Genomic DNA, 17,623 nt, shown 5'->3' with positions numbered 1-17,623 from the left:
GCCCCCGGTATCCTGGTTCGACCGTAACCTCAGAAATAAGAGGGACCATGTGCTGTTCCTAAAAACTAAATGTCGAATATACTCCACACACGACACACGGACAAAGTACAGACAGGCGAATGCTAAATATAAAAAACTAATTAAAGAAACTAAATCAAAGGCCTATTCCAGCTTTATATCCAAATCTACCAACATGAGCAAAAGCTGTTGGGCGTTAATCAATCATAAAACCAATCGATCATCCAGAGTCACGCCCAATGAGTTCAACCTCTTTTTCTCCAAGGTGGTCGAAGATCTAATCTCAACTATTAGAAAATCCAATGATCCCTATGCGTATTTAAAGAAATTCTCTACCAGTAAATCTTTCTTTTTGAGTCCGGTTTCAGAAAGCGAAATACATTAAACTGTCATGAGTCTGAGCAATTCAAATTCCACTGACTGCTTCGGCATAAATTCAAAAATACTGAAACGCACCATAGAGTACATTGTGGGCCCTCTGACGGCTTTAACTAATGCAGTGTTCTTAAGTGGCGAATTTCCATCGCAGCTGAAACTATCTAAAATAATTCCTGTTTATAAAAAAGGAGACAATCACATTCCGAATAACTTTTGGCCCATTGCAATCATCCCTATCTTTGGAAAAGTGATCGAAAAAGCCTTAAAAACCCGCCTTTCACGATTTTTTGATAACCACAAACTTCGGAGCGACTCTCAGTTCGGCTTTCGTGAAAAGAAATCCACAACCCATGCGCTCATAGAATTTGTGAGCAGGGTGATCCAGGGGTATGATGATGGTGAGATTTCGAAGGCCCTGTTGTATGATCTTACAAAGGCTTTTGACTGTGTTGACCACGTCGTACTATTGAACAAATTAGAGTTTTACGGCGTCAGGGGCATCCCTCTATCATTAATAGAGTCATATCTAGACAGCAGGTTTCAGTACGTTTCAGTAGTCTCCGGCGTGCCTCAGGGCTCAGTACTGGGGCCTCTGCTCTTCATTATTTACATAAATTATCTGCCGCTGTCCATACCCAATGCAAACGTTACCCTGTTCGCAGATGACACTGCCGTTCTTTCAAAGGCTAGGAATCATAAAATGCTTACTGAAAACCTTGATGAGACTGTGAGGGCCCTTCAGCAGTGGTTCTCTGCAAACAATCTAGTCCTTAACCAACAAAAAACTCAAGAACTCACTTTCTCTTGTAGCAAAGTAGACTTTCTTCATCAAGACAATATTACTCTACTGGGATTTGTCATTGACAGAAATCTGTCATGGACCGGCCAAATCGACGAAGTCTGCGCCACACTGTCCCAGCGTTTGTTTCTGTTACGGCATCTCAGCAACTGTTTAACAAAATTGGCACTAAGAACGGCCTACTTCGGTCTACTGCATAGTGTGTTGTCTTACGGTGTTGTGTTGTGGGGTGGGGTAAAATACTCTGAAAAAGCTTTTCGTTTGCAAAAGCAGGCCATGCGGCTACTTAGCGGCGCTGGTCCGCGTGAACACTGCAGACCCATCTTCGCGGATATGAAGATTATGACGCTGCCCTCTACCTACATCTACAAATCTGTTTTATACATTCATGATAATGCTGATTCTTATCGCCCACTAACTAGCAGACATGAGTATAACACCAGGCAAGGTGATTCGATCGCCCTTCCGTACTCCAGACTGACGTCCTCGCAAACTAATAAAATCAATATTAGATTATACAATGTTCTGCCGAGCAGCCTTAAAAATCTACCAACCAGACAATTTAAGCAGAAAATGAAAATTTTCTTTATAGAGAATCCCTTTTATGGCACCGATGAATATCTTGAGCTGCTTAAGCATACGAATATTTAATAATTTGTGACTTTGTTATCTATATGTTTACTTTTCACTTTATGTATTATTTACATCTTATCTATTATCTCGAAGTATTTTGTATAATTTAGTGCAATCTGTGTGTACTTTATTAATGTTTTTTTTTATATATTTTCCCACTGCGATAACCAATGTAATTGCCATACTCTTGACGTACCATTTGTTGTTCTTGTGACTTATCTGAATGGTTAATAAAGTTCTATTCTATTCTATTCTATTCTATTCTATTCTATTCTATTATTATTATTATTTTTTTTTATTCTTTAGCTCGACGTTGTCGGTTTTTATTTTTAATAAGAAGGTACGGTCTGAGACAAATACTCTTCCTACTGTAAGAAATTTCTGACCAGGTGGCAAGTCTGTAGTATGCTGGCTTTTTGTAGTTCCATATAGAGATATTGTTGAAGGCCGAGAGACTGAAGTGACTTATGAAGTTTTTTGGGTATTAGGCCTGTAGAAGATAGGACCACTGGTATTGTATGAACCTCCCTTTGGCGCCAAACTCTTTTGATCTCGCTAGCAAGCTCAGAGTATTTTTGTATTTTACGGTTGTGAGTATTTGAAAGATTTCTGTTCCAAGGTACTGCGATATCGATTAAGTAGGTTATCATTTCATTTTTAATAGTGAGTATTATATCTGGCCTATTATATTGAATTGCTTTGTCTGTTATGATAGATCTGTTCCACATCAGTTTATGGGTATTTGACTCCAGAACAGCTTCAGGTGAATATTTAAAGTAAGGACACTTTTGTTCAAGAAGGTGATGTTTAACTGCAAGGTTTTGGTGAACTATTTTTGCTACATTATCGTGCCTTATTGTGTATTCTGTGGGTGCTAAAGTTGAACAACCGTTTAGTATGTGTTCAATAGTTTCTCCATTTTGGCCACATCTTCTGCACTTATCTTCTGTGTGAGGGGTATTAAGGATATATTTTTTATAATTTCTTGTTGGTAGTACTCTATCCTGAATAGCCAGCAGATAGCCTTCGGTCTCGGCGTACAAGTCTCCGTTGCTCAGCCATTTGTTTGACGCTTTAATGTCAACATCTTCCTGATGCAGGTCGGAAAAATGCCCGCCGTGGACCGCCTTCTGAGCCCATTGATGCAGGATCTCATTGTTTATTTCAATTTGAAATACTGCGTTTCTATCTGCCATGTTTAATGGAGTGTATTTTTTATCTGCCTCTATTACGGTTTTATGTAGTGCAGCATCTTTATTGTAGAAATACTCTCGTAGCTTGTTCACTTGTTTATTGTGCATATTGAGTAGGTGTATTACTCCTCTTCCCCCTTCACTTCTTGGAAGAGTCCATCTCTCACGGCACGAGTTGGGATGGAGGTGACCGTGTTTTTTATATATTGAACGTATTTTGCTTTCTATTAGCTTGATGCTGGTTTTTGACCATTTTATAATGCCGAAAGAGTAGGTCAGTACTGGAATAACAAAGGTATTAAGTGCCTTGCTCATATTTCGACCATTTATACAACTGTTGGCTATTTTGCGCGTTCTTTCGTACACTATCTTCTCGAGTTTTTCTCGAGTGCCAACATGATCAATATTTCGCGCCTGCTCAATTCCAAGATACTTGTAAAGATCCGTCTCTTGCATGTTTTGAATCTCTGATTCTTGTATGTTCACCACGTTAGAAAACTTTCCCTTGTTTATATGGATAGTTCTACATTTATCCAAACCAAACTTCATTCGGATATCCGTGCTAAACATTTCCACTATCCGGATCATACTTGATAGTTGTTGTTTTGAAGATGCGTATAGTTTGAGATCATCCATATAGAGCAAGTGGCTTAACCTATGGGATCTATTAGGAGTCTTTAATTCGAAGCCGTATCGGCTGTTATTCAGAAGCAGGCTGAGAGGATTTATTGACATGACGAACCATAAAGCGCTCAGACTGTCGCCCTGGAAAATTCCTTTTTTAATCCTCATCCTCGGTACAATCAGCGACTTCCCTTGATGGTGGAGTGTTAGGTCAGTATTCCACTTTTTCATGCAAAGACCAAGAAACGTCCGTATTTGGGGGTGGATACCATAGAGTTTCAGTACATATTTCAACCAGGAATGTGGCACAGAGTCAAATGCTTTTTGATAGTCGATGTAAGCCATGTGAATATTTCTATTGCTTTTTATTGCCTGGTTTGATATGACTGAGTCGATGACTAGTTGTTCTTTACAGCCATACGCTTTTCTAATGCACCCTTTCTGTTCTTCAGCGATCAAACTATTCCTGTCTAGGTGGTTGTAGATTTTGTTAGAGATGCATGCCGTGAGTATTTTGTATATAGTGGGGAGGCATGCTATTGGTCTGTACTTGGATGGATCATTGATTTTCGTTGTGTCCTTAGGGATAAGATGAGTTATGGCTGTTGTAAAGAATGACGGTAGTAACTCTGGATCAGACACTATTTTGGAGAAATGCTCGGCTAGGTACGCATGTGTGACCCACAGTCGTTTCCACCAAAAGTTTTGTATTTTGTCTGGACCTGCAGCTTTCCAGTTGGCTGTCCTAGATATTGCTGCTCTAACGTCTGTTTCTGTTATCCTGGAGTATTCCATTGGATTTGCGATTGTAGAAGAGATTTCAGATAGCCACGTTGCTTGTTGGTTATGTTCATCCTTGTTTGTGTATATTGGGGCCCAGAAATTTTCTAATTCTTGGGGTGTTATTTTGAGGTCTTCATTACACTCGTGTTTCTTTTTATCTAAGCTACGGTAAAAGGCTTTTTCACTTACATTAAATAGATGATTTTGGGTTTTCCGTTTATAGCTTTTATTATATCTTGCCAATCGGGCTGAGTAAACTGAAAGCTTCTGCTTCATAGTGTCCATGATTTGTTGGTCGTTAAGGTTAGGAACTTCTCCGTGGCGTCCGTACTTTTCCCTAATATTTTGAACTTGCTTAAGTAATTTAGGTGTGTTGTGGGATTTTTTCTGGAAGCTCGTTAGCCTTCCGATGTCTGTCCTAAGTGTGTCAATAAGTTGGCTTAATCGTTTCTTCCATGCCGGCTCGCCCTGTTTATTCACCACTCTAGAGTCGGACGTAACTTTAAATCCCATCGCTCTAGCCGTTGCAACTGCGGAGCAATAGACTACGGCGTGAACTTGCGCAATATTTTTTGCGTCAAGTAGGGCAGATGGGAGAATTTCAGTATTTAATAATTCGACAATCTGAGATAGTTTCACAGAGGTATGTAGTGTTGGTATCTTAGGTCTATATTTGGGCTCTACATCTTTATATTGGATCAGCGCAGTATGAAATTCTGTTTTAAGCGATTCATTTAAAGCATTAGTACCGATCTGACGGTTTGGTATATTTGTGCGGTCTACTATTAGCTGCTTTGGGGAATCGTCAATAGGAGTCATTTCTTCTGTGTGGTCCTCATTCTGATGAGTAATATGATCTTCTACTTCTCGCCTGACCTCATCTTTTATGCTGTTAAGTGTTGCAGAAGGTAAGAGATTCCGTCGTTTGATTGCACGTATTTGGTCTGAAAGTCTCTGTGCACTACCGTTCATTTCTGGGTATGTGGTAGAGAATTCTTGATGTAGTTCATCTCTATATCTTAGCATATCTGTTTCTAGGTTAGTAATTCTGTAGTATATGCGCATAAGAAATGTGTTTATTTCATTAGTCCATTTTTTGCGCATTCGAGGTGCTGTAGGTACAGCGTGCCTTTCTTCATCAATGGCCCCCTGCCCTAGAGCTGGAGGAACATTTTCTGAATCTGCTGCATTTGCTGAAGTGTTGCCGCCATTGTGTCTTGTGGTAGCCATTCGCAGGGTGGCGCCACTCGGTCCACCACCGACTGCAGGAGACTGTAGCTCGGGTTCCGGGGACCCTCTGCCTAAATCCCGTTCACCATAAAGTTCATCCGAGGCATCATTATTTTGATTCTCCATCATGTTTTAATGGGGTCCTGTATAACAGGGTTGAGTTCAGCCGCTCCTAACCTGGAGAACAGTCGCTGTTCGCCAATATCTGGCTATCCTCATTATTATTATTATTATTATTATTATTATTAATATTATTATTATTATTATTATTGTGCGCGCCGTCCTGACGATCAATACGGGTGTTTTCTTTGTCTGCGACCGCAAGACTAATTAATCAATTTAAAGCTAAAATTAAATTTTGAAAAGTGGTAAATAGATATATTAAGTACCGACTAGTCTATTGTACGCGTTTCCTCAGTTGGTTGCGAAGTAGTTTTTGCTAAATCGTAATAATTTTGTTATCTGTGTTGATAAATATTGCAAATTTTTTGCTCTTATCAGTGTCATTGTCGCATCGGGAGCAGACCGGCTGCACGGACAAGTTGAAATTGTACTTATTGTTTCAACGTGTTTTTGTACTTATTGTTTCAACATATTTTCGTACTTTGAAGAACCGTCACCGCCGTGTGTTTCGGAACCGTTGGTGACTGGAAATGTCGGAAAAGAGGATTTACTGCACCAAGTGCAAGAGTACCTCCATTAAATCTGGCGTCAGTTGTTTGAAGTGCGGCTCGCTGACACACGCTGGTTGCCTTAAACAGATGAAAAATGTCAAGTGGTCTGAGGATGGTAAAACACTTGCGGTTTGTGAGGAGTGTCTAACTAGAGCTACGGAAACTTCAACCACTATTGGACGCCACCTTGATGAGGATACAGATAAGATGAAAATCTTTTATCTTGAGAGGTTGGTTGAGCAGCAAAAGTTGACGATCCAAAACCAAACTATTGCTATCAATGCACTAAATGAGCAAATTCGCTTACTTCAGCTGCAGTCTCGGTCGTCAGATAGCTCGTTGTCCGGAGGTTCATCGAAGCGTGATCACGCTCAATCGGGCATCAATCAAGAATCTGCCACCGATCTGACTCCGGATGAACCTTATCTTACCAGGCCTTTTACAGCATCAGGTAACTTCACGGCTGCTGATGTCGAGACTGCAATCCACGAGGCTCAAGCATCGGTTACTCCAAGCAACTTAATAAATACAACCGGTGACAATAGAAGACCTCGTCTTCGAAAAATGCCCAGAGCAAGAGATCTCATAGTTGGTAGACTGGGGGACACGTCTTCTTGCAGTCTGAGAGCGGCTGCCAAAGCCAACCTGCACCACTTCCACATTACAAAGCTTGATATGGAGACAACGCCGGAGAGTCTGTCTGAGTATTTGGAGCAACTCACGGTCGACGCAACAATCACTAGGTTGCAATCTAAATATCCGGATCAGTATTCGTCGTTCAAGGTTTCTTTACCTTCTACCGACTCATCAAAGATGTTAAACCCGGATATCTGGCCCGTTGGGATAAAAATCAGCCGGTTTTTTCCACCTAGATCGGCCACAGTCACACCAGCTTCTAAATCAGCCTCCGGAGCGGGCGGAGACGGCCGGCAGCACTAGTGACGGCGATTCCATTCCAGTTTCTTTACAGGGGGGAACTTTTGGCCTGAACCGTACAAAGTGTAAGGACTTAAATATTTTTAACTTATTTCATATTAATGTACGATCAATGTTCAACAAGGTAGATGAAATTTTAATTTTTACAACATTGAACAGAGTTAATATTCTGTGTGTGTCGGAGCACTGGTTGAGCAACCAGGAACTGAATTCCATTAAAGTTGGTGATTTTGTACTGGCAGCCTCATTCTGTCGCCCGGCGGGCCAGCAGGGTGGAGTAGCAATATTTGAAATCGTGGCTGAAATACAAAACTTTAGATATGTCGAATTTTTCCATTCAAAGCCACGCTGAATTCTGCGCCGCAGTTCTGAATACTAGAACGGTACTTATGACACTCTATAGATCTTCGACTTATGGTAGTTTTTCTATTTTTGTGGACAACTTCAATGCTATGATTAACTTTCTTTTCTGTAGGTATGACAGAATTATAATTGTTGTGGATTTTAATGTCGATCTAACATCAACTTCTAATCAGTCATCTGAATTGAAAAATTTAATACAGTCCTATGGCCTGGAGTTTTTTGTGAATGAGCCCACCAGAAATGTTATGTCAACTGGCTTGGACAACGTAGTCTCGAATTTTCCTTCTCGTGATTTAAATGTTATTGTTTGTGATCCTAATTTATCGGATCACTTTGGTCAGCTTATTAAGGTTAATGTAGCATCAAACTCCATAAATAAAAATAAGAATAATGACTATTTTAGATTAGTTAATGATAAATCAATAAGTGTCTTTATCGATAAACTGTCTCGAGTTTGTTGGCCTGACCAGATTTGGAATGCTCAGAATACTAATGACATGTGCACCTCCATTATTAATACCCTGTCTGAACTCTCAAAAGCATCTTTCCCCCTTACTAAAGCTAAGGAGCACCGCTGCCCCTTAGTGTGGTTTTCTAATGAACTAAGAGAAATGCGTAAGCGTGTTTATGACTTAAAAAGAACGTATAATTGTTCTAGAATCACCCTTGACTGGCATAGATATAAAGATTACCATAGGGATTATAAACGGGCTATTAGAGAAAACAAAAAAAAGGCGTACGACAATATCATCACTACCTCGGAGGATACGTCCAAAATTACGTGGAAAATTGTTAATTTCGAAAGGAAAACAAATAAAAATGCAATAATATCTACCACATTTTTGTCAGACACTTTCAATAAATTCTTCTCATCGATTCCAACTAATATCATAAACAGTATATCCACACCGTCGACCAGTGCCTTGAGTTTTTTGCACCGTTTCCCAAAACCACCATTCTCTTTTTTTATGCCTCCAGTATTGGAATCTGATGTAAGGCAAGCCATACTCAGACCTAAAAATTCAAAGTGTCTGGACTATTATATATTCAATGCCAGCATTTTCAAAAAATGTCTAACTTCACTTTTAGGACCCATTACCTCACTTATTAATAAATCCATGGAGGAGGGGGTTTTCCCCAAAAAACTTAAGATCACAAAGATTTTGCCCTTGCATAAAAAAGGGGATCCAGAAAATCTAGATAATTTCAGACCAATTGCAATTGTTCCAGTAGTAAGTAAAATTTTTGAAATTATAATTAAAGACAATTTAATGAACTACTTTGAGGACAAAGGACTGTTTAATCAGTCTCAGTTTGGTTTTCGCAGAGGGAAGTCCACTATTCGGGCTTTGGTTACATTGATTGACAGTGTGGTTGGAGACCTAGATGAGGGTCGCTCAGCCTCGGTCACCATTGTGACCTTTCGAAGGCCTTCGACTGTGTTGACATTGAGATTCTGGCTCAAAAGCTTGAATACTATGGCGTCAGAGGCAATTCACTGAGTCTGATTGAATCGTATTTGGCAGACCGTGTGTAATATATATGTTCCCCAAGGATCCATCCTCGGTCCACTCCTGTTTCTAATTTATATTAATGATCTAGTAAAGGCCGTCGATACGGCGAACTCCATTCTATTTGCCGATGATTCGACCTTGATCTCTTCGGATAAGTATATTGCGACTTAGAAGGTGATGGCTGACGCTGATTTTCAGGCGGTTGACCAATGGTTCGCCGCCAATAAACTTAAGCTTAACACATCGAAGACGAAAAAAATGCTAATAACATCCAACAAAAGAGCTGTAAAGTCATAGCCTGCTAAGCTTCTAGGTATCTTTCTCGATACCTTCCTAACCTGGTCGGCTCATATCGAGTATCTATGTTCCAAACTCTCGTCTCAAATCTTTGCATTAAGGCAATTAAAAGACTGCATTTCGTAGAAGACCTTAAAGACTATCTACTTTGCACTCTTTCACAGTCATCTGACCTATGGCGTGCTTCTTTGGGGTAACTCTTCAGATGCTGATCGGGTTTTTCGGCATTCTCCAAGGGGCTCCTCCTCGAGCACATTGTCGTGAGCTTTTTATTAAATTTAAGATTCTAACTTTGCCTTCCCTATTCATATACTACAACCTTCTGGAGGTCCATGCTGGTTTGCAGAGGTGTCCTACTCATGGTGACTACCACTGCTACGACACACGCGGATCTAGCAATATTGTTCCACTTAAGTCTAGATTAGCCACTACTCAGAAAAATAAACTAAATTTGAACATATATAACATATTTGTGAACAAATATAACCGCTTGTATAAAGCTAACGCTAAGCAATTTACGATAAGAAAATTTAAGTTATCGATTAGAAGCTATCTTTCCAGTTATGGTTTTTACTCAGTTGAGGAATTTCTATCGCATATCCCAAGAATATAGTGTATACTGTTAACTCAAGCAAATATTTTTATTTATAATTTTTTTTTCTATAAACATATGTTTATATACATATTATTGTTTCTATTTCTTGTTAAATTTATCAAATTGTTGTTGTATTTATATTTTCTTCTTTTTGTTATTGTTGCTGTTATTTCTATTTTGTTATATTACTGAGTTTCGACTTCGCAAATACATGTATTTATAGGTGGTCAATAAACGATATTATTATTATTATTATTATTATTACTAGCTACCTAGTGCTCTACTCACGTGTTTGTCCCAAAACCTTAGTTAAAGTGCAATTTAAAAACTGTAAAGTGACTTGCTAGTTACATAATTGTATTATGAACTACAGCACATATTAGCTACCACGAACACTTCGTGTGTAACCTAGATAAGACAGTCGTTTTATCAGCTTAGCAACAGCTACCATTTTTTGTTGCTCGGAGAGCACGTGAAAAGTTGTTTCCGCCTACGGTCGGAATTAAATAAACTATTGTTCTTGGATACCGATTTTCTCACTGTATGACAGCTGTATTCTCGCATAGTAACAACAATGGTGCAAAAAGCCTGCAAACGCTGCGACGGTGTCGCGGGCACATGTCTGAGGTGCATCGTTTGTGGTATACTAATGCACAAGTCTTGTGCTAAAATATGCAAATTTGTCAAAATACTTGAAGATGACAAAATAGACTATTGTACGTATGACCCTCGCAATGCCGACAAGCATGCTGGGTCATCTACTGAACGGTCCCCAGCGAAAACAGTGAACACAGGGGTCAGACCTTGGCAGACCGCCCAACCATCGACCACCTTACTGAGATCCGGTATGTGAAGGAACTACTTAAGTAAAAAGATGAAACTATACTACCAAGCAATGGTTATTGATTCTCTTCATGATCAGATGGCAATGTTGAAGAATAAGTCGGCAGTTCATATCGGCCTGGCCCCTTCCGGCACGGTTAATAAGCCAATCAAACCTACCATAAAACTTAGTAACACATTCAACGAGAGAGGCATTACACTCCCACAAAAAAGTCTAACCGGACCTACTGTTGCTGGAGCTCTGCATGAGGCTGCAGTCAGGAAAAAATGCAGCGAAACCATCAATTTGACATTCGGAAGCGCCCCGGTCCCTGGGACCAGTTCTGCCGGTGATGCCGACCCGCCACAAATAAAAACTCGATCCAACTTCATTCCCCGGCTTCAACAGATAGTGGGCAATCTTAGCGACCCTTCGTCGTGCAAGCTACAGGTGGCCATCAGAAGGTCTCAATTTCACATCTCGAAGATGCATCCAACCACAGAATCCGCTGAGATTCTCAACCCTTCCATTTGGCCGACCGGAGTGCTCGTGAATCGTTTTTTCGGTAGGCGGGCTTTAGGGCCACAGTCCAAGTGATAAAGGTAGTCCAATTAATACAACTAATATAACTATTTTTAGCTTTAATATTCGTGGCCTTTCTAGCAAGATTAACTGACTTAATTGTTATTTATTCGATAAAAATATTGATATTTAATGTCTTTCTAAACACTTTGTCTGTGATGCAGAGGTTTTGAGATTATTGAGCGTGAATAATTTGTTATGGACAAGTTTTCGAGGCCGTCAGACTGCGGTTAGAGGGGTCGCATCAATTTATAGTACAAAAAAAGTTCCCTGCAAATCTCTATACTTAGACAAATACTCGTTAGATATTCACGCGGAATTTTTCGGAATAGAGTTAATACACAGAAACGCCATAATCATAAACGTATACAGATCGGGGAGCCACGGCAACCTTATTTGTTTATGTCTAGACTTGAGCTTCTCCTATTCTCTCCTACTCTCTAAAAAGAAAACTCATCATCACAGGTGATTCTAATATCAAGTTCAACTTGACTACTAGCGTTCTAATGGTGGATTTTGTCAACCCACTAGCTACCTTTGGTATCTCTCCTACAATCAGTGACCATACCCGAGTAACTGAAACCACGTCAACCTTGTCAATATATCTCCAACTTTATTTACTGCGGGCAGTGTGGATCCAGCAATCTCTGACCATTCATCAGTATTTTTTAAACTACATTCAGTCTCTTGTCCCGCGGTTGAAAATCCCACTCGATTTAGACCAATTACACGGACCGGTTTAAGTGATCTATCCGCGAGCTTTGAAGCTACCAATTGGGAACCTTTGTTGGACATGAACGAAGACCCATCAATCTTAACAAACAATCTGCTCCTTGTCTACACCGCGAATATTGAAGAGCATTTTAAAGTTGTCGAGCGAAACAATTCCTTTCGCACCTACCCCCCCCCCCCCCTCCCGGTTCGACCGTAACCTCAGAAATAAGAGGGATCATGTGGTGTTCATGTGCTATTCCTAAAAGCTAAATGTCCAATATACTCCACACCTGACACATGGACAAAGTACAGACCGACGAATTGGTCGAAGATCTGATCTCCAGTATTAGAAAATCCAATGATCCCTATGCATATCTAAATAAATTCTCTACCAGTAAATCTTTTTTTTTGAGTCCGGTTTCAGAAAGTGAAATACGTGACACTGTTATGAGTCTGAGCAATTCAAATTCCACTGATTGCTTCGGCATAAATTCAAAAATACTGAAACACATCGTAAAGCATATTGTGGGCCGTCTGACGGCTTTAACTAATGCATTGGTCTCAAGTGGCGAAACTATATAAATTAATTAATAATGGCGGCGTGTCAAGTGATAGCGTTCTCCCAGTAGTTTTCGGCGTTCCTCAGGCCTCGGTACTGGGCCTCTGCTCTTCATTATTTACATAAATGATCTGTCGCTGTCCATATCCAATTCAAACGTGACCCTCTTCGCAGATGACACTGCCGTTCTCTCAAAGGCTAGGAATCATAGAATGCTTACTGAAGACAATGATGAGACTGTGACGGTCCTTCAGCAGTGGTTCTCTGCAAACAATCTAGTCCTTAACCAACAAAAAACTAAAGAACTTACGCAGAAAATAGAAATTTTCTTTATAGAGAATCCCTTTTAAGGCACCGATGAATATTTTGAGCTGCTTAAGGTTACGAATATTTAGTAATTTGTGACTTTGTTATCTATATGTCTACTTTCCACTTTATATATTATTTACATCTTATCTATTATCTTGAACTATTTTTGAACAATTTTTATGTACTTTATTATTGTTTATTTTATATATTTTTCCACTGTGATAACCATTGTAATTGCCATACTCTTGATGTACCATTTGTTGTTCTTGTGACTTATCTGAATGGTTAATAAAGTTCTATTCTATTCTATTCTATTCTATTCTATTATTATTATTATTATTATTATTATTATTATTATTATTATTATTATTATTATTATTATTATTATTATTATCTTACCTGATATAATGCCCCGCATTATAACTTCATGATGGATTATCAGTATTTACTGTTATCTGTAAAGTTCACAGTATTTTAATGAAAATTCCACACCGGTAATGTTTAACCAACAAAAACGTAATATTTTGACAGATCACTATGGCGACGGACGAATTTTAATGGATTCTTTTTCCTCGTGGGTACGCAATAGTAATTGTTTTTACGTTTACAATGACCGAATAATTTTTTCCAAGTCTGGCTTTAATTTGGTTTTATTGGTTATATTACAATTTTGATACATTTCAAAGGCAAAATTAAGGTGTTTTTTTTTTCTTTGGACACCTTCTTCCTTCTTAATGATAAAAATGCAGGACTTGGAATGGAATGAATTGAATGTCTATGTCTAATGAAATGTATTTAATATTTAGACAGTATTTTATTCACCTTTTTTTCACTTAACACTTTGAATTTTGAGCAGTTTAGATGCAAATACTCGAGCTTGATTCTAAACAAATTTTCTTTCTTCAAGTAGAATCCATTAGTGACACGACAAACTAAATCTGTAGTTTCCCAAAATAAATATATAAATCATACGCGTAATATGTATCATTAAAAAACTGCATTATCATGTAATTACTGCAAGAAAAATAAATTTTAATTATTTGTGTGAAATTTAAATACCACACGAGGTCAAATTAAATCCGGAAATAATTCGAACTCTTGGAGCATTATTGGGGAGAATATATGTTTTCACTGTATAAGAAACTATCTACTGACGACTGAAAAGATCACGGTTTCTAAGTTATTACGGGAAAGAAAGAGACAAGCAGAACCCTTGGCGATAAGTACAGGTAGACCATTGCCCGATGAAGACAGCAAAATTTTAATTTTATGTATTTTTTTAAATACCCACCCTAATCCGTATAACGTCAGGAACAAAAGGCAGTTCCTCATATAACGAAGAGTAATATGATTTTTTAAAATTAAATTCTCCATAATGTATTTTTTCTATAACGATTAATAACAAAAATAATGGTAACTAACATCTAACGCAGAGTTTTATCGGGGCGCCTTAGTCATTGCTGAATATATTACAATAGGCAAAACCCATAAATTGACAGAAAATTACTGGTGGTTCAACTACTATTGGAAAGTTCATGTAAATAAATAAATACAGACCATTTTAAAACATGTTATTATATTATGTTGGTTTTTTCAACTTTCACAAATGATCATTAAGCATACCTTATACACCCCGTGGACGATTAAAAAGGAGCAAAATTTGAATCGTGTAGCTCGAACAGTTCGGAATTTATCGTCGAAAAACTCTGGAACGGAAAACGGAGAACGGACGGACAAAAAATAAAAAAATTATCAAAACCGGTATCGAGATCTTGAGTTTAGTGAGGACCGCGTATACTTTCGAAAAATCGATGAAATCGATTCTTTGCTCCACAAAGTTCTAAATGTTACGTGGAAAACAACAGCTATATAATATGCTTAACAAGTAAAAATATACTATTTACAGCTGTGATGTCTGGAGAATGTGGTCACAAAGTGAGTCCATATTATTGGATCTTTAATCCCATTGAGTGTGTTTGGGGTATAACTAAATATTATTATAACAACCATATGAAATGAAGCATTCAGCACTGGAAATCCAGAATTATGGAGTAACAGTATTAGACTTACTGAAGATGAGATTTTCACATAGTATGAATAGGAATATTTATTTGAGACAAAAATACTCCCCATAATAGTAATGATAGTGCTAATGACTTTACTTACTAATCAAGATTTAAAACTTTCTGTGGAGTTTTATTATAATTAAATTCAATTACATTTTACCTTTTAATTGCGAGTTGACAAATAAAAAAAACTAGCGACCCAAGACAATTCCCAAATTTGCTAATATCTATATCTAGGTTGCTTAGTGAGCTTTCCTTGTCCACAGTAAATAACAACCTCACGCAGTATCAAATTTCAATGAAAATCGATATTGCTTTTTTTATTGAATACCTTATATGCCTACAATTGCAAACTGTTAGTCGCTTCTGTTTCTGTATCCAGAATTTTATTAACAAACGTGCGTAATTCGGCAGAACTGACCAACATCAAAATGTATGCTGTGGATAAAATTTCCGAAAACACGGGATCGCTCCTAAACCAGTAACGTTTAATTTTACTGTAAATTCAAATAGGCATTGAGCGTTTTTAAATGAGCTAAAGTAAATCTACATTAGAAAATTACATTTATTATGTATTTTCAAAACATGTACATATTGAATTCAATGAATAAAAATGTAGAGCAATAGCGTTCTTTAATCACACAATTTTTTAAAAATATACGAGGTAACTTCGAACTTATTGAAAAATTTCAATTAATTTTTTCTGCGACTAACGCTTCTCGTATAACATTTATACATGGGGAAATTATTCAATAAGGAATTTCAAGTTAAACGCTTCCCTTGCGACTTGATTTAGACCGAATGAACTTTATCGCTAATACTCACAAAGCATCAAAAGTAGACGCAGTGCTTGGTCGGTCACACAGTTATTCCGCCTTTAATGAGGTTCGGGTTTGCCTATTTTGCACAAGACGTTTCTAGTGGTTTCCGGTTGGAAAATTAAGTTCGGAACTCCTATCAGAACTTTGCATATAAGATTTGCCGTAGCAAAGATGGGGGGCGCGACAGTTTAACAGACAGGCAGCGGATAATAATTTGATAAAACTTTCGCTTGTTCCGAACAAACCGTACCCGGTTAACTTAAAGCATCAGGTGAATGCACATCCGATAATAACTTTAACGTGTCAGACCTAGATGAAAATTTGAAATATTTTTTCGGTCCTTCTTAACACTTTCTTAACTTTACTCAACTTACACAGTATACGATAAATTTACCGGCAGTGTACCCGTCAGAATAGATGTACGGCAGGGTTGCATAGTCTCCAAATCATTTCAATATTTACCAATGGTAATTAAGAACACACTGAAAAATATCCAAGAAAGTATAAATGTTTAATGGAAGTTAACAATCAAGAAAGAGAGAAATATCAATTTTTTCTTGCTATAAGCACAGAAATGCAGGAAATCATGGTAGTCTCCAAAAATCCACATATGGATTTTTATTTCTGTTTTGTTTAATTTTGCTTGTTTCGGATTTTTTAATGACAAGCAGCTGAAATTTTTAATTTGCAAAAAATACAGTCCGCTGCTCTTTCTCTTCTCTATTTTTTGGTCCTTCGAGCCCAATCCCAACAAGTATCTTGAATTACCTAAATGAAGCAAAATGAATTCGTCTATGCAAATGAACTAGGGCTAACGACGTCAAAAATGATTTACCAAACATCTCAGGTAACGTGGAATTACTTGTTTGGGTATCTTGACTCATCAGACAAAATTGAGTCATAGTTAGCACCAAGATATCTTCTGACACAAATATAGTCAGGGTAAGAATAATAATAAGTCAAGGCCTTAGAAAAAATGTGTTTTTTTTTTATTTTGCTAAAATCAATATTTTGACAAACAATTCTAAAAATTAATTTTAATTGAAGTGGTAAAACAACCATAAAATCTCGCAAGAAATGGTTACTGATTACTAATAATAATAGTCAGCCGAAAAATAAAACACACAACGGCTGTGGTGTCACGTGCGAGTTGTGCATCCATATGTTCTGAAGCGTCTCGCTTTTTTTAATTATTACAGGGCAAGAACTTGGAATCAGAAATCTAAATAGTATGATCTATACATCAATATTAAAGTTGACACCCTGGGATTAATTAAAGAAGAACTGTATCATCAATTGGCTCGGCATTTAGGGCAGCTAACAGAAATGCATCCGGACACACACGGAGTGTATCAGTAGTCTTAATAAAAAAAAATCTTTTGTAACAAAGAAATAACTGAAATCTTGAGGAAAATGAATAGAGAAGGATGATAAGTTCAAATATCTTATAATGTTGGATAACAAATGAGTTTAATTCCACATAATAAAGAATTTGCTAAAATACCCTATATAATATACAACATTCAGTAACTTAAATTTATATTAATTTAAAAAGAGGTACAAAGATCTTTTGTTACAAATACAAGTTTTTTTATAATGTGTTGCTAATTATTAGCAAGGGATTATATTGAGTTATTAAATTCTTTATCTTTCATTCAATTTTCTGTGGTGTGTAGTAGAGTTATGTTGTTCTTCCGATTTTGCAGGTATTT

The 17,623-nt window shown here is 37.7% G+C and overlaps 1 protein-coding gene across 1 annotated transcript; it reads right to left on the bottom strand.

Annotated features, from left to right (window-relative positions):
- Positions 1-673: 673 nt before the first annotated feature.
- On the bottom strand, positions 674-5,787 carry LOC132702799 (uncharacterized). Its single transcript, XM_060671586.1, has 2 exons — positions 2,827-5,787; positions 674-859 (listed from the first exon to the last, which is right to left on the bottom strand). Exons 1-2 carry the CDS (start codon positions 5,785-5,787, stop codon positions 674-676), a joined length of 3,147 nt encoding a protein of 1,048 aa, XP_060527569.1.
- Between the last annotated feature and the right edge of the window lie 11,836 nt (positions 5,788-17,623).

This window comes from Cylas formicarius, unplaced genomic scaffold (genome assembly GCF_029955315.1).
Source record: "Cylas formicarius isolate icCylForm1 unplaced genomic scaffold, icCylForm1.1 PGA_scaffold_6__28_contigs__length_40554024, whole genome shotgun sequence".
Taxonomy (NCBI): domain Eukaryota; kingdom Metazoa; phylum Arthropoda; class Insecta; order Coleoptera; family Brentidae; genus Cylas; species Cylas formicarius.
Note: the sequence above shows the minus strand (reverse complement) of the source record. Positions and strands in the feature narration are given on the sequence as shown.